The sequence below is a fragment of the Mustela lutreola genome, chromosome 5 (genome assembly GCF_030435805.1).
Source record: "Mustela lutreola isolate mMusLut2 chromosome 5, mMusLut2.pri, whole genome shotgun sequence".
In the NCBI taxonomy this organism is placed as follows: Eukaryota; Metazoa; Chordata; class Mammalia; order Carnivora; family Mustelidae; genus Mustela; species Mustela lutreola.
In genome coordinates, this window is record NC_081294.1 from 27299588 (window position 1) to 27321798 (window position 22211).

Here is a 22211-nt window from a genome sequence, read left to right on the forward strand (position 1 = left end):
CCCTAAGCCTTCGGTAACCCCTAGATGCCCACCTGCAATCCAGACAGGGCGGCCCCCAACCCGCTAGTCACCTGGATGGCTGCCACCCAGGACGCCTCCATTTACCAGTCACTGGGTAAGAAAAGAAACCTACTCACTGTCATTTACAAATCCGGGTTCTGCCAGTGACTAATCATGTTTTTCCACCCAACTGAACCCAACTTCCCCCTTGAGTATCTTATTAAAAATTGGCCCTGCTTTTTGTTCCCATTCAGAGGCTAAATGCTAATGACTCGCTGCTGCCAAATCCTGTTTTGTGGATTATCACTTCCGTGAAAGGTGCCAGAATGTTAGCAGCTCGTGTGAGCTTCAGACAAAGCTGGTCTTTGGATGGCTTTTTTTGTCGTCTACAACTTTGTTCCTGAGTTTTCATTCATTGGAGAGGCATATCAGTTTTATTCTTTCCCTTTCCTTCTTTATTTCCTAAGCAGTGCTGGTTCTGATTTAACTTCTAGCCCATCTTTTCTAGAGCATTGAAACAAATCCTTTTATGAAGCAACACATCCTGGACTCTTAGCCTTGCCTTTTGCTGATGAGGCCCTAGCAAGTGGTGGTTTGCGGGGCAGGGTGGGGGGAGGAGGGAGGGGGCAATTTACCATGTGCTTCGTATTTTGCTAAGTGCTCTTCCTTGTAAGTCATTGATCCGTCACAGCCCATTTTACAGATGTGGAAACTGAGTTATGGAGACCTCTTGCCCAAGATCACATGCTAATAAATGGCAAAGCACAGACTGAAACCCACTCAGTTTGAGTCCTTAAATATTACATGTCTTACCTCCCCAGTATCCCATTTTTTGGTTATACTTTCTCATCTGACTACATATATTTGTCATTCCTCTAAGCTCTAGGAAAGCTGTAATGTTAGAAGGTTTGTTTAATTTTCAAAATCATGGCTATAAGGAGATTCTGAAGTTAAAAACTTTAAAATGATTGGTTGTCCAAACTAAATACGCAACAATAACAGCGATGTCATTTTCCCATCTTACCCTTCTGTATAGTGGCATTTACTCCACTCCTGATTAAGAACTTCTTTCTAGGGACAGAGATGGGGAATGAGAGAAAGAAGACAGGGCTCTGTCTTCCAGCCGCTTTCTCTCTAAGGAGGATTAAACACAATGGCACAACTCTTTTTGCTGGTAGTTGGTTGCTGTTCAAGGGTAAGGCAACTAGTTCTTAGTGCTCCCGTGTATAAGAGATGGGTTGCTGGGAGGTTGCTGACAAAGTCATGTCATTGCCTCATCTGTGCCTTATTTCTCTTGCATTTTTATAGTTTACATAAAAACAGGACAAAAGCTAAGGGCACCTGGCTAGCTTAGTGGGTAGAGCATACGACTGTTGATCTTGGTGAAGGTTAGTGGGTAGAGCATGCGACTGTTGATCTTGGTGAAGGTTGTGAGTTCGAGCCCTGTGTTGGGCATAGAGATTACTAATAAAACTAAAAACTAAAAACTAAAAACTAAGTACAATGGTCATTTTGGTCATTTTGGTTTTCTTTTATGTGGTAGTTGGTTTAGCAAACTCACGTTATAGACCCTATGTCCCAAGTCAGGTAGTAAAATGAGTTTCTGACAAATTCTGTGGCAGCGACACATTAGATAAGAGGGACATTATTTTAAGGAGTTAGAGTGGTCAACGGATACCAAAATAGCTACATGTCTTGATGGTTGTATTTCCTCTTTCTGAATGTAGTTCACAGATTATTTTATAGTGCAGTAGAGTAGTAGATACAGTTAGTATATACTGTGTAGAGTACCATACAGTATATAAACAGAATGTAGAATATAGCATATGGTATTGAAGATTTTACTAAACCTTTTTTTGCTTCCAACTCACTACTGAAGAACCATGTTATTCCACAGTGTATTGCATAGAACTTATGAAAGCATTCTCAATTTGAGAACCTAGTTGTAGCCCGTACAACTATATGTGCTCATATATATTGTGGATAGTCTTTCAAGACCAAATCCAGTTTAAAATCTCAATTTTAGCATTTCTTGATCACACGGTGGGGTATTCTGGACTGCATGTGGTGTTCATTTAAGTCCATTGTTTTCCTGATCCTTCCAGAGCTGTATTTTTTAATCTTTTAAACGGATTTCTACTTTGGCCTGACACTATATCCGAAAACTCTTTTGAAGTCCCATATCATATTCTGTATAATTAATGTGATTTGGCACATTCTCCCATCAAAGCTTTTTAGCCAAAATGCCCGACTCTCTTAAGTAGTGAATTACCTGTGGGATAAAACCTTTTTCAAAAAGCCGTAGTTTGCCCCTGTAAATATTTAATCAAATAATGTCCAGAGGAACGTAACAGTTCACCCTGTGGATGGTCACACACAGAATACCCTGGTGTCAGTGGTGTCCTCTAAGGTCCCAATAAGAAGGAGCCCCCTCAGGTAGGATCATGGATGACCCTTTAAGAAAGGAAGTATTTACAAAATTGTGGTCAGGGTTAAATCAGCAGGGTTGGGAAAGGAACTTTGAGCCGGTAACAGTGGGAATCTGTTCCAGCATTCTCCCCCCTCCTTCGGGCCCCTCTCCCCCCACGTGAAGGGACCGAGAGTACGAGAGAGAGAGAGAGAGAGAGAGAGAGAGAGAGTAGTTCCCAAAACCAAGAGAGAGCTACAGCTTCAGGGCAACTGGCCCCCAGAGCTGTGAATTTCATAGTCTTGAGAGCCAGTGTGTGTGGCCTGGCAGGGAAGGAGCAGAGAGGATAACGCCCTGAACTCTCCCTTCTCATCCTCCTATCTCTCATAAGTGCCTCCCATTAGTGGAACCCAACCAGAAGCCAGAGGATAAGGCAGCCCATTGAACGCAGTCCATAAAAGGAGTGCTTCCGGGGCCACTGACCCAGGGGGTAAAGGCGGAGGGCAGATCTGGAGAGGCAAACAGATGATGCACAGCATTAGTAAATATTCCCTAAGAGCAAACTTACATGTTGTGTTTCTTGGCTTTGTGCGCATTTCCTGGAAATACGTACTCAGGATGATGATCCATAGTGGAATTCTTTGTCTGGAAAAATGAATTAGAAACTTCTGGCTAAAGTGATCAATTCTTCCCTTTCCTGCTTTTCATGCCCATCCCCTTTGTCTGAGAAACACCTTGAAATCATGATATATTTAGTTGAATCACAACAATTAAGAATGATTTTACTAGCTAAAAACATCATGCGGTATAAAATTACAAACATGAATAGCTGTCCTTACATAATCTATTTCTAATTATTAGTACTTTGTTCATTTTATCTATAGAGGGGTGAGTGCTGAAATTTTGGGTCAAATATATGGGGATAGAGTGGTGAAAGCATCTCATTATTCTGTTTTCTCAGTAGGACACAGTAGTCTGCAGGAGAATAGATGGAGGGTTCCCAGAATAGAGGGAAAAAAGTCACTCCCTGATCCAGACTGTAATGAGAGACAGTACAATGAAGCCATGCACACACACACACAATTTATTAAATCATATGCAGTGAAACCTTAACTAACTGGATCCCTCAGTAAAATGTGTTACAGCCATCAAAGATGGGTATAAGGACTTTTATTTTAAAAAGAAATGTCTAAGAAAGGTTCTGCCTACGATTGAATTTTGAGCCCAACTTCCTAGCACCTCAGTTCTCCTGCCTTCTTACAATTCTTGTTACAATTCTTGACCTTCTAAATAAAGATCCTGAACCCTACATCTGTGGAATAGTATTGCACCTTCGTCAGATCCCCTCTATCAATGTATAGCAGAAACGTACAGTCATGCTTCCTCATCACATGTCTCTGTAATTTCAACCCCCTGGGAATATTGTATGCAACCCAGTGACACTCCAGGAAGCCTCAGAGTAGGAAAAATACAAATAACACATGCGCAGGGGGGTTAGTAACTAGAAGGGACCCGTGGAGAGCTTTCGGGAGTGCTGGCAGGAGATACCAGGAGGACTTCTGGGTCTCTGGCCGTGTCTGTGTCCTTATGAAAATAAAATGGGTATATTCCATTTGTGAAAATGAGCAGGCCCTATAATTGTGATATGTGATGTTTTCTTTACATATGTTGTACTTTAATCGGACGTTACATATCTGTACACTTGTATGTATATATTGTATGTGTGCATGCTAATTACTAATCCTGGTACTTTTATCTCTAGCATAGGATAGGGCTGTCTTGCTCAGGTAGTTGATTTAGTTCTCCCCTGGTCATAGAAGATGGCAGAGTGAACATCTTAGAAGCAAACATACAGACATGAAGAAAAGAAGAGAAATATTAATGAATATTAGGGATTAATAATCTGGGGCATGGGCATGCAGATTAAGAGCCTTAAGAGGGTGAGATCAATAATTGAGGTTCTTAATGGTGACTTCATGTCCTCCAGGGCATGTAACATACATGTTACATGTTACATACACTGTTACTTATGCTAAAAAAATTTTAGAAACGTTCCAGCCAGATCAGTTAAAAGAAACTTTGCCTGAAGGTGACTTACTATAAATTAGGTTAGCCCAACAATGCTGAAACAAGGGTTTCACTGTACTGCCTTCTAGGGAGGTTTTTTGGTTGAGTTGTATTTAACCAGGAGTTCCATGAAAACAAGTTACCACAGTCCCACGTCCCTCCGTATGATCAAAGTTGGACCGTACTGTGGAATCATCCACGAAGTCGATTTGGCTAGAAGGAAACATGACACACAAATTGCTACACAAATGCAGAAATGGTTGGTGTGATTAGAGCCAACGAAGTTAAGGTTGTTAGAGCTGGAGGAAGTAGCAGATATCACCTGACGTAATCCCAGCACTTGATAATGAAGGAAATTTAGAGTCATAGAGTCAAGTTGACTTCCCCAAGATACATAGCTAAGGTATGGCTGATCTGCAACCAGACCTGATGTGTCCTCTTTGCTGATCTGCCCACCTTCACTCAGCCTCATGCTTCAGAGCAGAGGCATGGGGTCAAGAAGATTGGGGTTCTGCGTTAGTGTAGGTCATGGATTTGCAATTTGGGTGAGACTGTGGGCCCCAGTTAAAGGTCCTGTCCCAAATACAACCTTAACGGTGTTAACTCACAGGTAAAATGCTGCATGACAAGTATCCTGAGAAAGTAACTCCCACAAATAGAACTGAGACAGGGGAAGAAGTGGAAGGTTCATTAACCTCCTTCTATAGGGAGGAGATCTTCCCAAGGTTTTGGCCTTCTCACCTCTGAGTCCAAATGCCCAGTGGAATTGTCCTTTACTTCTGCCTGTAGAAGTGCTCTTCACCCTTGGGGTCCTCAGGGATGATTGGTGTGGCATTACGATGCAATCCCTTCACTAAATGGTGAGTCTGTACATGCCGAGCATGGTTTGAACCCCCAAGTATCAGTGAATACTGGAGCCCAATTATGGGCTTTCCTTTATGCGGTTTCCACCTGACTGAGTACAGACACCTGCCATCTAATGGACACAGTGACAGGACTCACCTCCAAAGGCTATTATGAGAAGGAAAAGAGATGATGTGTAAAAATGAGAAGGTGGTTGGTACATACTAGCCACTAACAAAAGCTGTGTACAACTACCATCATTCAGCTACAGCACGACAGTGGATTTGACACTGATGTTGTCCAAGGACCGTGATCATTGTTCTGCTTAGGTTTCTCTTTATAGAGTACGTTACTTAGAAATAATGGCTTTGGTGAAAGCACTAGACAACAGAAAAAAGTTGATAAATTACTTATTGTTTAGGAATTAACTCTAATTTGGGCTCTCATGTTTCTTAAAGAGATGAATTATATAGTAGAATCTCATCTCTTTCAAGCCTGGTCTGTAGGTTGGAAAACCCAAGATCTAGCTCCTGTTCCCTTACTTAATAAAAAGGGTCACTGAGCAAATTATCAGACCCCTTGGAGCCTCAAGTTTCCTCATCTTTAAAGCGAGGTTGCTAATAATACCTCCTCACTGGGTGGTTGTGGAGCTCAGGTGAGAGAAAGTGTACATGAAGAGGCAAAAAGTATTATTGGGGTTGGACTCCCGAGAGTGGAGATCTTAAGGCGATTGTGTTTACCTCTCTTCCAGCTTTCATCTTGCCGCTACGAAAGGGCATGTGGAATGCCTCAGGGTCATGATGACACATGGCGTGGACGTGACTGCCCAAGATGCTGCCGGTATGTGGTCTTTATCTCTTAAACCAACAGGCCAGCACAATAGTAGGTATCACAAAGGTGAGACACGTTCATGGTGGAGAATTTCCAGTCTGCAGATACGCCAAAAGAAGAACCTAGGATCACCGCTAATGACTAAGCTCTGACGTGGTTTCATCATTTGTGCCTTTACAAGTGTTTCCATCTTGTATGTGGTCAGCCAACTAGAAACTATATGCTTCTTATTCTGTGTTTTAAAATATCATTTTCTTTGATTATATGTATGGACAATATTTTGTAATTTTTATTCTTTACAAATCATCGTATGAGATGATGAAATGTGGTGTGTTGCTTAGGAGCTCATTTGGTCAGACAGCTGAGGTGAGCTCTGGATAGAAGCCATGGTCTTCCTCTGGACCAGCTGCCCCATGTCTCCTCACCCCTTATCGTGCTTCAGTGCCTCTGAGTCACCGGGGAGGGCAGGAGTAAACCCCCACACATATATACCCACACTCTCTCTCTTCTGAGATTCAGATTCCATTGTCAAGTTTGCTAGCCAACTGGGATTTTTTATAAAGCTTCCCAGGTGATTCTAATGTGAAGCCAGTGTTGCTCTATGATGAACAAGGCAAATGGAGAGAGAAGAAAGTGTAGTCATGTCTTCTATGAACATTGTTCTACAAGAAGGAGCCCCTGGTGTCTCCAGCCTGGGGTTCTGCCCCTGCTGGCTAGATCAAAGCGCCTACTGATGGCTTTTCATTTCTCTATTGTACTTCAAAACCTCTGCCTTCTGACAGGCCTTTGTTAGTTTTTACTGGAACATGAAATCAGTCTATTTCCATAGTCTTTATCTAGGCTTTGCATTCATCAGTAAAGGATCCCTTCTCCCTCACCCCCAACACACTGGCCACCTCAGAGTAATCATTTGGAAGGGGGAGGTCAGTCATGTGTTGTGAGAATGGTAATACTCAAAATATGGTTGGAGGACTTTGTTTTAGAATTATTTTCAAAAAGTCTGTGGCATTACTTTTTTTTTTTTTTTTCCCAAATCTCAGTGTTAGGGGATCTTTATCCTTTGAGAACAGATCTGTTTTTTTAGGACAGGCTAAAAGCCACTTAAAGTCAAGTCAGGTAACTGAGGTATCAAACTGGTAAAACCATTTTTGGTCAAAAATAGAGAGTGATTGAAGAAACAGAGTGATTTTCCTGAGCAGTACCACAGAAAGCTCCAAACAAAACAAAACAAAAAAACCCCAAAACCAAAAACAAACCTCCCAGAAAACCTTTGAGAGTTGTCGATACCAATGAAAGAATGGTTTCCTTAAGTAACTACCTGAAGGGAGATGCTGATTTATGTTGTACTGATTAAAGTCGTCCTTAATTTTGTTTGTTTTAAAAGTTAATTGTTATAACCTTAAAAGTCATGCTATGTATAGGCAAGGGCAGTGTGATCACCTAAGTACCCTTGATGAGAAGTGTATCATTGTAAGTAGATGGAGTTTTCCTAATCTAAAGGAATTAGTTTGAGTGAATAAATCAGAGCTATAATACAGATTCGTTTAATTGCATTGGATGTTAAAAAATAAATTAGGGTGACCTGGGTGGAACAGATGGTTAGGCATTGGACTCTTGGTTTTGCTCAGGTCGTGATCTTAGGGTTGTGAGATCAAGTCCTATATTAGGCTCCACCCTCAGTGCAGAGTCTACTTAAGACTCTCTCTCCCTCTCCCTCTGCCCCTCCACCCCATGTATGTATTTGCTCCCCCCCCCAAATAAATAAATAAATCTTTTTAAAAAAGAAATAGGAATCTAGTTATCTCTATCATAACCAAATATCTCTTCCCCTGTCTTTTTTTAATAGGGAAAATATGTTTCTCTAATGCTTAGTGTAGAAGATTAAAGAAATATAGAAAACTACTGAGAAGTTAACCAGTGCTTTTACTTTTTTTTTTTTTTAAGATGTTATTTATTTATTTGAGAGAGAGAGAGTGCAAGTGGGATGAGGGGTATAGGGAGAAGGAGAGAATCCGCAAGCCGATTCCCTGCTGAGCATGGAGCCCACTATGGGGTTCAATCCCAGGACCCTGAGACTGTAACCCAAGTTGAAACCAGAGTCAGTTGCTCAGCAGCCTGATTCACCCAGGCACCCCTCCCATTGCTTCTACTCTTAACAAGAAGAGAAAACTTTTACTATTTTTCTACATTTCCTTCCAGATTTTTCCTGGCACAGTTTTACGTAGTTGAGATCACATTATATAATATACTCTACAGGTTGCCTCCCCCGCCCTCCAAAATTCCACCAGTATCATTTCAGACACTTAAAGCTCTTAACATTATTGTGCCATCGTATAACACATTGGGGAGAGTCTTTATTTCCTACCAGAGCACTAACTCAGTTTTTAAGAGCCTGATGAAGTGTCGGTCTTTGAGACCTGGACACCCTAGTGTAGCCCCCACTGCCTTGCTGACTAAGATGACACCATCTCCCATAAGCAACACCAGAGGGGACACTGCAGACTCTTCCCGGCTGCTCTCTGTGCCGGTCAGTGGGCACTGCCACACTCCATCTTTTTTTAACCCTGGTAGAAATTAGTGGACTCCACGGCACTGTGTGGGCCCAGAACATTGTCCAGACATTCGATGAGGTAAAAATGTCTCAAACCTGCCAGTCACTTCCCTCCCCACTAACATTTTTAGCAATGAGGGTAGCACTTCGATCTTTAGGCTTATCATTTTACTTTTGTCTGAATGAGACACTGACCTCTCACGATTTCTTTGAAAGCATGCAGAGAAAGGTAGGAACAAAAGAAGGAAAAGGCTGCAAGGAAAATGTACAGGGAGATGTTGGTTGTGTTATCTAGAGCAACAACACTCCTCAGACTTTGTCCTTCGCAACAAACAAGGTAAACATGACGGCTTTTACTGCCCGTGCCTGAGTCCTTCGGGTTGCTGTATCACCTACCCCCATCTTTCTCTCTCAGGAGAGAACAGCACAGGGGCACCTGGGTGGCTCAGTCATTAAGCGTCTGCCTTTGCCTCAGGTCATGATCCCAGGGTCCTGAGATCAAGCCCCACATCAGGCCCTGCTCAGCAGGGAGCCTGCTTCCTCCTCTCCCTCTTCCTCTCCCCCTGCTTTCTCTCTCTCACTCTTCTCTATCCAATAAATAAATAAAATCCCAAAAGAAAGAAAGAAAAGGAAAGGAAAAAGGAAAGGAAGGAAGAACAGAACAATTCATTAGTCACTGTGCCTTTTATGGTGGTTGAGGGAGGAACTAAATGGCTCAGCTCTTAGAAATGTTATTTTTTTTAGTAAACCTACTTAAACACTGCCACATTATTAATGAGAAATGGCCAACTTCAATCCAAAAACCCACTGAGAACTGGTGCAGGAATCTGTTAACTGTACATCACACTGCCCTGTAACAATTTTTGGGAAAAAACCTTTCAAAATATACTATGCTGACCCTTTTTATTAGTGTTATCTACCAAGGCTACAGGATGACTGAACTGGTATAATTTCCTATTTTTAAAACCAGTGACTAGATTTGAAAAGGGGTTTTAAGAAGCAAAGTATTTTTAACTACTTTTTTTTTTTTTAAACAACTATCTTTCCACATGAAACTTTTAGAAGTCTGACCAGAGAATTTTTATGGATGCTTTATAAGTGATCTTACAAGCAAAGCACTGTCAGAAGATAAGGCCTTGGGTATGGTTCCAATACAAGAACAATCCTATCATTTTAGATGAATGTCCTTTGAGGCTTCAGTGAGATGGTCAGTGTGGCCGTCCCAGTGCCCAGGACACCGTTAGGGTTCCCAGCGTTTGGCTTCTAGATGATCGTGATGACTCCCACTTCACCACAACACCTTTATTATCTTTTACACGTGAGACTTTTGAAAAGGTTTCGCATCTTTATGTTTTTTATAATCACCAAGCCAGCTGCTTTCATGGTACAAATCAGAAAAAGAAAACCCAGACTGGTAGAAGCTCGTGACTGTACGTTTTTGGTTTTGTAGGTTCCCCCATTCCTTACTTGCCTGTTTGCCAACACCACCACAGGGGCATGTCCTGATCACGTGGGGAAAGCTGGCTCCCGAGCTCACGGCGCCATCTTGGAAGTGGATCTATGTTACTTGTCTAGCATCTTTTATTTTGTTTGCTCTGGTTCTTCACCGATGTAAGGATTGGCATTTCTGTCTGTTTCCTTAGAAAACATTTCTTCCGGATAAATAGTAAAATGGGCTTTTGGGATTTTTTTGAGGGTCGGGAGTGGTGATACCTGCATTTAGCACCTTGGAGGAGGAGGCAAGATTGAACAGAAGCATGAACAGGAGATTGAAGAAGACCAAAGATTCTTCTGTTTGTTATCAGTGCTTCCCTGAAGCTTTCAGACCGCCTGTATTAGTGTGTGCATACATTTGGCGCAATGGGAGAGGATACCGAAGTAAGAGTGGTTTAAACACATAGAATTTTCTCTCTCTCAGTTGAAAGTTACAAATGGGTATGGCACCTCAGCTCCGCCCTGTGAAGGATTCAGATGTGGTTGCTCCACCATCCGGGGTGTGGCTCTGGTCCTTGTGGCCCAGGATGGCTTCCCCCGAGTCTGTGTCCCAGTAGCCACAAGGGTAAGGACAAGCACAGCCCATGAATGACACACACTTAGATCTCATTGGACAGAGTGTGATCTGTGGCCACACTTGGCTTTCTGGGAAGCTGGGGAATCTAGGCAGCACTGTGGCCAGTTAAAAATACCAAAGGTTTTGTCACACAAGGGGGTAGAGGCAGGGGTTAGAGGATAATGTTCATTTTGTATCTCATACCCATAGCTGAAATTTTCTCTGATCCCTTTGCACACTTAACCTTCAAAATAAAATGTCCTTTTTCACAGAAGAAGAGCAACTTAGGAGAGTGAGAACTGAGGTATGCAAACCTCAGAATGCATGGTCTTGAGAAGACGGAATGCTTGAAAACCCTGACTTCTTTCTGGGGTTTCCAAGGGCTTATTGAGGTTTTTGTTTTGAAGAAAGTCCAGGTAGACTTTCTTGGTGCTCCCCCAATCCCACTCAAATTTGATACCATGTAAAGACACACAAGGTAGTATCTATCCATCTTAGAATTTAGGCATTTAAGAGAATGGGTTGATTCAACTGTAAGTGCAAATTATAGCCAAGGAAGTGTATTTCGTATTTTCATTTGGAATAAGGAAAAACAAACAAACAAGATAGGATTATATGATCTGTAGTACTTTACTTGCTATGGACCTGTGTATGGGCAGTAAGAAAGGTCAGCCATATACAACCATCAACCTAACCTCACTATGAAAGTATTTCAGATGGTATATACCCATGCAAGGAAGTCTTTTAATTCTATATGGAATGCTGTACAGATCTATACTAGGGGGACTAAAGGATAATCCCATTAACTAATAGTAAAAATAGTGGTTATAAATACATCTTTCATATTTGGATCCTCTCCTGAGGATATAACAAGGTAAATGGACCTGCACTTCAGTGATGACAATTTGATGAAAAGTTGAGGATTACTAAGACTAATGATGTTTAAATATATTTAAAATTTAAAATTTAAATTTATAATTTAAATTAAAATTTAAAATTTAAAATTATAAATAAGAACCAGATTTATACTTTTGTTTATACTTTTGTTGTTTAAGTATGGTCAGCATTCTGAAACTCTGATTTCTAAGAAAATATTTTAAATCTTATCTAGTTGAGTATTATTCTCTTTTTCTAAAGCTTTTTATATTATCTAAAACTATGATTTTTCAGACTTTGCCCTTGTTAGCTTATCTGTATCTTCTGACTTCATTAGTCTCAAAATTTTTCACATATACTTGAAGAGTACATTAATAAGTCCTCTGTTCGTTAATTCTTTTCTGTTTTCTCCAGTGATCTTAAAGAATTGAGTAAATGGTTATTGTCTGAGGTCACTGGGGAGAAGGCGTTCCATGGCGAGAATGGCTGTGCCATCCGTTTTACTTTTATTTTTATTTTTTAAAGTCATCTCACCACCCAGTGTGGGACTCAACACTCATGACCCCAAGTTCAGGAGTCACCCGTTCTACTGATGGATCTGGCCAGGTGCTCCTGGGCCATCGTTTTAGACTTCCTTTCATTAATAGGATTTTTATACTACCTGTAATAGTCTGCAACTCTGGACTTACAAATAACACTCGTCTTTCTACTTACAGGCAGAGTTCTGCCAGAATGTCCTGGATTAGGGTTGCCATATTATTTATTTTTGGGAATTTGTTTCCTGATATTCCAGACAGATCCACAGCTGAATGGGGTCAGACTTAGACACTGTCTCATTGCACTGAGATTCTGTCGCTAACACAATGTATTCTCTCCAGAAAAATTTGCATTTGGAAAGAAGATTTTGTTTTAACCATAGCAGTGAGGGACCTCTCACTTCAGTGTAACGTCTAGAGAATGATGTATTATTTGGATTTTGAGACTATTTGAATTGAAAAGACTGCTGTGCTCCTGGTTTAGAAAAACATCACACAGGGCCAGGGAATAAAAGAATTGTGTTTCTTTAGAAACACAGCACTTACTTCCAGGTATGACTAGAACACTTGGAGTGCAGTGAAGCCCTGTGGTGTATTTTATCGCTGAGTTGTTTAAATCTCCCTACCTCTTGTCTCTGGAGAATTGTGTCTTTTTCCAGTGGGTGCTCCTTATGTAGAATAGCTTCTGTCCACCGCACAGACGAAAGCTCACGCACTTCACACGTGACATAATCAACCTTCTACTTACGGTCAGGAGGGCTTCCAGAAGTTCATCTGCAAGGCATGTGTTTAAAATTCAGGATGTGTTTGTCCTTAGAAACACTACAGATGACAGTTGGGGGCCTGGCTAGCCCACCGAAGCCTATTTAATGCATATTGTTACCGAACTCTATGATGCAGTGCATATCCTGGAAGGAGGGGGTCTCATGCAGGGAAAGGAGGCAGAGGAAGAGAAGAGGTTGGTCTTCCTACTTCCAAGGGTCTCCATTCCTGATCTTCCTCATCCTCACCCATTTGGGCGGGGTTAGAGGGTTTCCTGCCTCTATGTGTTCTTTACCATCTAAACAGCTCCCCCTCACGATACCCTTAGAATCCTTTAGTTCAGCTGGTCTCAGAAAAGTAGGAATCTGATTTTCTGACCTTACATGTGCTTTTGTGCAGCTCACTGGGATCCTAAAACCCTTTAATTTTTAAGTATGTATTTCCTAGCAGTTTGATTCTCTAATAATTAAAGATTTATAGTCAGGGGGAGACTTGGTGACTCAGTCAGTTAAGAGTCTGCCTTCGGCTCAGGTCCTCCACATACGCGGATCGAACCCCGCATCGGACTCCCTGCTTAGCACGGAGCCTGCTTCTTCTTCTCCCTCTTCCTTCCCTTCCCACTTGTGCACGTGTGCATTCTCGTTCTCTCTGAAATAAATAGAATCTTTTTTTTTTTTTTTTAAGATTTCATTTGTTTATTTGACAGACAGAGATCACAAGTAGGCAAAGAGGCAGGCAGAGAGAGAGGAGGAAGCGGGGCTCGATCCCAGGACTCTGGGATCATGACCCGAGCCGAAGGCAGAGGCCTTAATCCACTGAACCACCCAGGCGCCCCTGAAATAAATAGAATCTTAAAAAAAATAATAATAATTTTTTTTTTTTTAGTTAGAGTTACAGAGTTAAGACTGTTTTAAAAAGCAGAAACGAGGGACGCCTGGGTGGCTCAGTGGATTAAGGCCTCTGCCTTCGGCTCGGGTCATGATCTTAGGGTCCTGGGATCGAGCCCCACATCGGGCTCTCCGCTCAGCGGGGAGCCTGCTTCCCTTCCTCTCTCTCTCTACCTGCCTCTCTGCCTATTTGTGATCTCTGTGAAATAAATAAAATCTTTAAAAAAAAAAAAGCAGAAACGATATTTGGAGCCTGGACCACCCTGTAGACCACCCTCTAAGCCAGTGGTTTTTACCTGGGGTGATTTTTGCTCCCAAGGGGTATCTGGCAATGTCTGGAGACATTTCTAATCGTTAGAAATGGACATATAATGGGTAGAGACCAGAGGTACTGCTTATTACCTTAAAATGTATAGGACAGCCTCCCTCCCCTCAACATACACAGCTTGAAATATCAATAGCGCCGAGGCTAAGGAACCATGTTGGAAGCACATCCCAAAGTATGCATTGTTTACAGGTGTTACATTGGGCATATCTTGGCCAAAAGGTTTGGGAAATGAAGGATTTAAGAGTTAACTATGTGTGCTGGGTTGGCTAGCAGTGGTAATTTTGGTTCCCTCCCCTCAAACCACCTCCCCAGACATTTGGAAGGAGTATACCCTCTAATTCAAATTAACAAGTGTGTATTAAGAACCTGCTAAGCACTGTCGGTGCTGGACTAGAGACAACACCGGGAATGAGATAGAACTTCCTGTCCTCAGTGAATTTATACTCTAGTGGGGAAAGAAACACAGGCATCTCCATCAGTGTGTGTGTGTGTGTGTGTGTGTGTGTGGTATGTATGTGTTGTTTGATGTGTGTGTTGTATGGTATGTGTGTGCTGTGTGGTATGTGCATTGTGTGGTATATGTGTGTTGTATATATGTGTGTGTGGAGGGGGTGGGGTGGCAAGGGAGTGTGGGCCGGTGCTCAGTGCCCTAAAGAACAGGAATGAAGCAGGGAGTAAGGATTAAAAGGGCGGAGGAATGGGAATTTTGAAAGTGGAGGCCAAGGAAGACCTCATTCAAAAGCACCCTTTCGGGGGCGTCTGTGGTGAGAGAGTAAGCCTGTGGTGATCTGCAGGAAGCCATTCCCAGCTCAGCCCGGAGCAGCGGGGCAGGGCCTCCGGTGGGAGCCTGCCGGGCTGGGAGCCATACCTTCTGCGGAGGCCGCCCCTCAGGCCCTCTTCCACAGAAATTCTGTGGCTCATTAGACAGCGGCGAGAGTTGGGTCCCGCATGAGGATTTCCCGAAGCTGACCTCCAAGGCATCAGAGGGCCTCATGTCGGGCTCCCGTTCTGTGAAGGGAACGTAAAGAAATACCACTTCCATGGAGTATTACTGGTTTTACAGCTCTCTCCCTTCTTCCACAGAAGGATTTTGAGTGTCTGAAAACTCCAGGTAATTTCCATGCAGGGGCTGGAGCACATTTGGAGGAGAGGGAAATATGAAAGATCCAAAATCGGGATTTAAGTGTGTGGGCGTTTCGAACGTTCTCAGCTGAGGTACAAGCGGCTTCGCTTGGGCTCCTGGGCCTGTGGTGGTCGTAGCCCGGTGTGCGTGCAGGACATTTGGCGTCCATACTGACAGCCGGAAGCAGAGCTGAGCTCCCTATCGTGAGTCGCTTGCAAGCTTCTAGCTCAGATTTAATGGCACCCCGAGAGAACAGCTTTGGAGTAGACCCTGAATGTTAGCCAGTGGGTGGGATGCTCTGTGTTCTCCGCTCTTTTGTCACTGAACTTTACAGATAAGAAGCTGAGGCCTTCCCCTCGAGAGTAACAATCCCGTCTTTGTTGGAGACCAGTTTATTTCCTCATAGTTGTCTTCCTTACAGAGATTGGAAAGGGATTTAAAATGTGTGACCTTTTTTTCCAAAAAAAATTTTCTTTTTATCCTCCATTTAGGACACAGTGCTTTGCACCTCGCAGCCAAGAACAGCCACCATGAATGCATCCGGAAGCTCCTTCAGGTAACAGGGAATACCCTCATAGGATAAATGTTTAAAATGATGCCAGTTTTTAAATTTACGAGTACCCTCATCTGTGAAAGAACAAACACACGCACGCTCCTTTAAATACCATCCCAGAATCTGCGTGTGTAACAGGCCTCATTCTTGAAATGCTAACCAAGGAGTGCGTTATTCCCATAGCACTTGCACTGGGAAGAAGTTGGAGTGTCTTCCGGGGATCCAGCCTTTTTCTCTCCTTTATTCAGCTCCCCATTTTCTTTTCTGAAAGCCTTGTATCCTTCACACAGTCCATTTTTAAAAACTTCTTCCTTGCTCTTGGAGATCTTTGCAATATGGGATTTCCAATCTCCTGGTAGCCTCTCCTTCTGTCATTGGTAGAATACTACTCTCCTTGAGAAATAGAACCATTATTTCCTTCTGTGTATCTCTTAATGAGCTTTCGGCTCTTAGTTTTTGTTTAAGTTCTTGGTTTTACTCTTCCTTATGATTTGAAGCCAACTCCCTGGTTTGCCAAGCTTGCCCATTTATGACGATCGTGGAGGGGGACAACGTCTGTAAATCTTTAAAGATGAATATTTAATGAACTCTCGATCTCGGTCCATACCATAACATCCAGTGGTTGCCAGTCAGAATGCAGGCTGGTGGTTTTCAGGAAGGGCACAGAGCAATAAAATCTGCGCTTGGAGGACTGTTCCGCTGCACTGTTATCTCAGCCTTCGTGGGCGCCGTGTGGGACCTGGCATCTTGCTTTAATTTGGCTTTGCAATTCTAATGTCAAAATGTGGTCACATTCTTCAACTTGCTGCGCTCTGTTGATCACACAGCTTCTTGTCTTGCATTAATCATGATGCAGGCTACCACCAATGCCGTGCATCACCTTAACAGGTCTTTGAAGTGAAATTCAAAAAAATAGATCAACATCTGGGATTGTGATTATTATTTTTGTTTTTATTATGAGGCATCTCTCTAGAAACGGTTAACTAGGACGTCTCTGAGACCCGGCACTCTGGGTAAATGACAGATCACTGACTTGTCCCAGCATCCTGCCTCCATACCCTTGGCCTTCCCTTAATTTCTTTAACTTACTTGTATTTTAAATCTACATTCCCAGTCTGGCTTGGCTATCCAGACTTTGCATCTGGCTCTGATTTTCAAGAAGAATGAACTTGACAAGCTGGAAGTCCTCATTGGCAGGGAACAGATATTCTAGCCTCTAATGTAATTTTATATCTGGTTATGCAAATGGATTGGTTTTTCTCTGGAATCTTTGAAGCCTTTAAACACTTCCTTGTGCTAGTCTAAAATTAGGCCAAGGCATGGTAAGTCGTAACTTGATCTCCATTCTTCTTACCACTGAAGGGCAGACAGACATTTCACTCTGACATTGCCTGTTCTTGCCCCTAACTTGCAGACTTGCTGGTCTTCTTTCTGAATAGTTGCTAAAACCTGAGGCTTTGATGTCCTACTAATGGGCTGCTTTCCTTGCGTCCTGGACCTCTCTAGCCAATTCTTCACATGTGCCCTGGCATCCCCTGCCCTCTGTGAGGGGACTCTTGCTACCTCCTGCCCTGCCTTACCCTCTGTACTTAATCCCCTCTAGGCTCTCTAGGCGTCTCTTCTCCAGTGGCTGCCATTTTAAAGTTCTGAGCACAGAGATTCTTGTGAGATTCTTCAAATTCAAATGAACTCTCTCCCTCCCCCAAGAGCTCCCTAGTGCCCCCCCTTTTACAAGTGCCCCCACAGGCACGATGCACTGTGTCTAGTATCGAGTATATGCTCATGAGCAGAGAACAGTGCAACCCCTCTCCCGGTGGAACTGGCCATCTTGTAAACAAATCCCCAGGGCACATCTCATAAATTGCACATCTTGAAGAAAACTAACAGAGAACTGAGGGAGGGGAATGTTGGGTGGATATTCAGGGAAGGCCTCCTGGAGGAGGTGATATTTAAACTGAAAATGATGGAAAGAGTCAAGGGAAAAGCATCTCAGGCAGACAAAAGAGCAAGTACCCAGGCCTCTGGTAGGAGGGGCTCTAGTCAGAGGAAGGGCTCTAGTCAGGGAGCAAAGAAAGCTGGGGCAAAACACGTGAGGAGAAAGCAGGACACAGAGAGCCGGCCTGTGTGGCTTGATAGACGACTGTAACTCATCTGAGCGCGGCGTGGAACTGTGGCTTTTAAGGAAGGCCTGATGATATTCACAGTTTTAAAGGATCACTCTAGTCCTACAGAGAATAGGGCCAAAGGCAGAGCTGCGGAGAGCACTGGGAGGCCGCCACCGCTTGTCTGGATGAGAGAGTGCTGGCTTGCTTGTGGTGGGTGGGGAGGGGGAACAGTATTGACAAGACATGGCGGTGGAGGGGAGGGAGACGATCCCATGGTCTCTGGCCCGTTGACTGGTTCCGTGATGGTGTTGTTGACAAAGGGAAGTGTCAGGGACAGGAAACCGAAGTTTAGGCTGGGCTTAGGAAGTTTAGTTTGAGGTGCCTACACGAGCAGGAATGTGAAGTAGCCAGTGGGACGTCCAGACGGGTGCTGGGAGCTGATGTCTGTTGTGTGCGGATAAGATCACAGGCTCTAATCCAGTGCCATTTGGGAAAGGGGTTTGAGTCCTGGCTCTGCCACTTCCTGTGACTTGAGCAAATTATCAACTACTTTGTATCTCAGTTTCCTCAGGTGAAGATGCGAGTGTTAATAGTATCTCCCTAGGGTGGTGAGGAGCCCAAAGACGGTTCCATGAAGAGTGCCCAGCCCGCGATAGCTAATACATGCTGTTGTGGTGGTTATTGTTACAATTTTCATTTGAGAGTCATCAGCCTCTAGATGGGTGTGGAGGAGATCATGAAGGAGGAGAGCAGCGAGGAACCCTAAGGTTCTGTTTGGCTAACAGAGGGGGAGTGGCCAGAACAGGGTTCTAGGGGTTGGGGGTCAGGCTAGTGTGGGCTCCAGGAGCTGAGAGTTAGGAACCCTTGGAGAAGGGCATGGATCGCAGTAAGAGGAAGACACACATGTCTGTTGTCATGGGAAACATGAAGGTTGGTGGTGACCAACTAGGGCCATCTCCGTGGAGTCTGGAGAAGAGCACGCAGCTGCCCCGGGTTTGGAGGTGAATGGGAAGTGAGAGAGCATGGGTTGCACATGGGCCGTTCTTGACAGAAAGTTGGTTTTGTGAAGGGGGTTAGAGAATTAGGGCAGGAAATGGGGGGAAAGATGAGAACTCCTAGAGCATATGTGTTAGCTGGTGGGGATGGTCTGCTGGTCATGGGGTGCCAGTGTGAGAGAGAGGACAGGCCGGCCAGAACAACAAAGGGGTGACCTTTTGCCTGGGTCACCATTATGTGGAAATGAGTCCCGTTCCCAGCGCCCCAGTAGGGGACTGTAGGCTAGAGCACAGCAATCGGGGCTTACTCCTATTTATACTTTTCCTAATAAGACATATCATAACCTTGCTGGAAAAGGATAAACTAAACAGAACTGAATTTTATTATGTGTATTTATTTATTTTTGTCTTCTAGTCTAAATGCCCAGCCGAGAGCGTTGACAGTTCTGGGAAAACAGCTTTACATTATGCAGGTGACTTTCAGTCTCATTTATCTTCTGCCACCAAAAACAAACAAACAAACAAACAAACTAAATTTTCCTTTTCCTCATTCAACCTGTGGTCTTTTACCATTTTATTTCTGATGCTGTTGTCTGTCTGCATTCCTAGAATTTCCATTACCCTCAATTTGCAGAACGTGTAGAGTTTTATCAAGGAACACATCTAGAATTCATCAGTTGCCTGCCAAACTGTCAGTAAAAATTGTCATGGTTATTACATTTTAATTAACGCAAGCTTCTTATTTAAACTAAGAGGTGTTCTTAAGCATTCGCAGATTTCATGTAATGTGTGATACAGATTTTTTTGATTTGGGGCACAAAAGAAATCCCACTTTTATTTATCAGTGTTCTGTCTTACTGTCTGTCATTATCTGTCAGCATACCTCCGAGTACTAAAACACTGACACAGAGCTCAGGAATGATGACATTTATAAATTTCCATCAGTGCTAGTGATGGACAAGCTAGTCCTATAAAACGCTAAACTGAATATTTGCACGAGGGCAACTGGAAATATGGAAATTTAACAATAACTGAGAACACCTTACTTAACCTTCCTGATGCCATTTCTCTTCAGCGCAACTAGGGTAACATAGGCAAGCTGGGTGGGACACGAACGTTCCATCCTGAAAGTGTTTGATGCTTTTCCTTGTGCCGGCAGCATTGTGATGGGCTGTGGTTGTTTGCTTCCTTCCCCCAGCGGCACAAGGCTGCCTTCAAGCCGTGCAGGCTCTTTGTGAGCACAAAAGCCCCATAAACCTCAAGGATTTGGTGAGTATTGGGCAGCTTCTGGAGGTGGAGATGAACAGGGGTTTCTAGAGTGCTCTGGGCTACTCCTGAATGTCACGAGGACATTTAGAGACCTAATTGTTTGGCAAGGCTAGTACTTTCCAACCTGGGTTCTCTTCTGCCAAATGGATTCGATTATTTTCCCCATTGGTCCCTAAATCATTAATAAGACATTTTTGCAACATGCATTTCCAGATGTATATATTTATTTCTGAGCTTGTCTGCCATCAGCCTAAATATTAATAAGGCTTACTTTCTTGGTTTGTAGAAATAAGAAGTAAGTCTAAACAGAAGTTCTGTTAGTTGTGTTCTTTCCCATGGATCATCTTCGGTACTCTCTTGGTTAGGGTTTCCCAACTTCAAAGATTGCTTCTAGCCTATTTTAACCTTGTTGGGCTATTTTGAGAGTAAGTTTACAAGTCACTCCTGGTTAGAAAGTTCAATTTCCTGCCATAGAATGGGAATTGACATGCATGCATTATACCTAGTGGGAATATTGCTAGGGGAGTATATAAAATTTGTAGATAAATTCCCACTCCCTGAATCTCAGTACTTCATAACCAGAAAGTATTTTAAGTTCACAAAGATAACTTTTTAGAAATGTATCTGAAATTCAATTTTAAATAGAGACTCAATCTTTAAGCAGCAATTATATTTTTAAAAATCCTCCTATTAAAACCACTGGCTATATTTTATTTGTTTCTTTTTTATTTTTGCCTTTTTTATTTTTTAATTTTTTAAAAATTTTAATTCCAGGGTAGTTAACATTCAGTGTTACGTTAGTTCCAAGTGTGTAATATAGTGATTCAACATCATTTTCTTGTTTAAAAGGAATGCCAGTTGTCATCTTTAATCACTCTTTCCATTGATCTTTTATCTAGTCAGGTGTCAGGAATAGACAGGCTCTTAATTTATGTTCTGTTTGTTACCTGTAAGGTCATGAAAGCATGTACCTCTGACAAGTAGTCGGAGGAATGGTAGGAAGCGTGTAGTTGGCTCAGAAGGAGCTGCCAGTGCCCTGTGGAAACAGAGTCATCCCTCAGTAAACACGATATACTTGCCTTGAGCCTTTACATACTCGGTGTTCCCTCTCTCTCACATCATCGCCAGACTGAGTGATGGTCACCGAGGCAACAAGCCACCCAAGAGGCTGAGGTTCCTGAGGAAAAGCTGACAGTTGGTGCCGCTCCCTAAGAAGAGCTGTGCAGAGATGTAATGGCACACAGTGGGGACACAAACTGTCACAGTGGCAGGACGGCTCAGGAATAAATGTACGAAGAACAAGGGCCTTTGCCTTCTGGCCTTTGGTGTCTGAGCTACAAAACGTCTCCGTTTGTCTCCTAGGACGGGAATATACCACTGCTGCTTGCAGTACAAAATGGCCACAGTGAGGTCTGTCGCTTTCTCCTGGACCACGGAGCAGATATAAATTCCAGGGACAAAAATGGAAGGTACCACAGAAATAGAAATCACGGGATTTTGGCGATATCCACATTCTGGGAGTCTCAAAATAACATAGCTTTCTTTTGGATCATTTGTTAGAAAGTGGTTTTAATTTTTCATTTTTTGCCTCTTTTTTTTTTAAAGTAAACTCTGTACCCAGTATGGGGCTTAAACTCATGATCCTGAGATCGAAAGCCACGTGCCCTACTGACTGAGCCAGCCAGGCACCCCTCCTGCCTCTTTTGATTATCTGGAATCTGTTTGGACTTAAAAAAAATTTTAATATATTGTTTCCACTGGGAACATCATTGAGTCTATGATGAGATTATTGAATACTAAAGTGACTAGGCCATTTCCAATGGCTTTTTGTGCAAAATTAAATAAGAGTAAACATATCGGCTGCTTTTAAAATAGTCATAATGACTTATAGGTACTTTAAAATGCCTGATGTGAGAGGAGAACATGATTTGTGCCAGTCATATTAAATTCCGTCATATTTAGATTATGTTTAGAAGATTATATCTATGTTATTTGACCTAATATGGTTTAATGTTCTGATTTAATCTG

At 42.8% G+C, this 22211-nt stretch overlaps 1 protein-coding gene across 7 annotated transcripts in view; it reads left to right on the forward strand.

Annotated features, from left to right (window-relative positions):
• RAI14 (retinoic acid induced 14) overlaps positions 1-22211 on the forward strand; it is a 143953-nt gene that overhangs the window by 104748 nt on the left and 16994 nt on the right. For all 7 annotated transcript variants that reach the window (XM_059173759.1, XM_059173760.1, XM_059173758.1 and 4 more), the window contains 5 exons: positions 6069-6157; positions 15753-15817; positions 19330-19387; positions 20113-20183; positions 21546-21652. In XM_059173759.1, coding sequence (XP_059029742.1) covers positions 6069-6157; positions 15753-15817; positions 19330-19387; positions 20113-20183; positions 21546-21652 — 390 coding nt within the window. The remainder of the gene's footprint in view (positions 1-6068; positions 6158-15752; positions 15818-19329; positions 19388-20112; positions 20184-21545; positions 21653-22211) is intronic.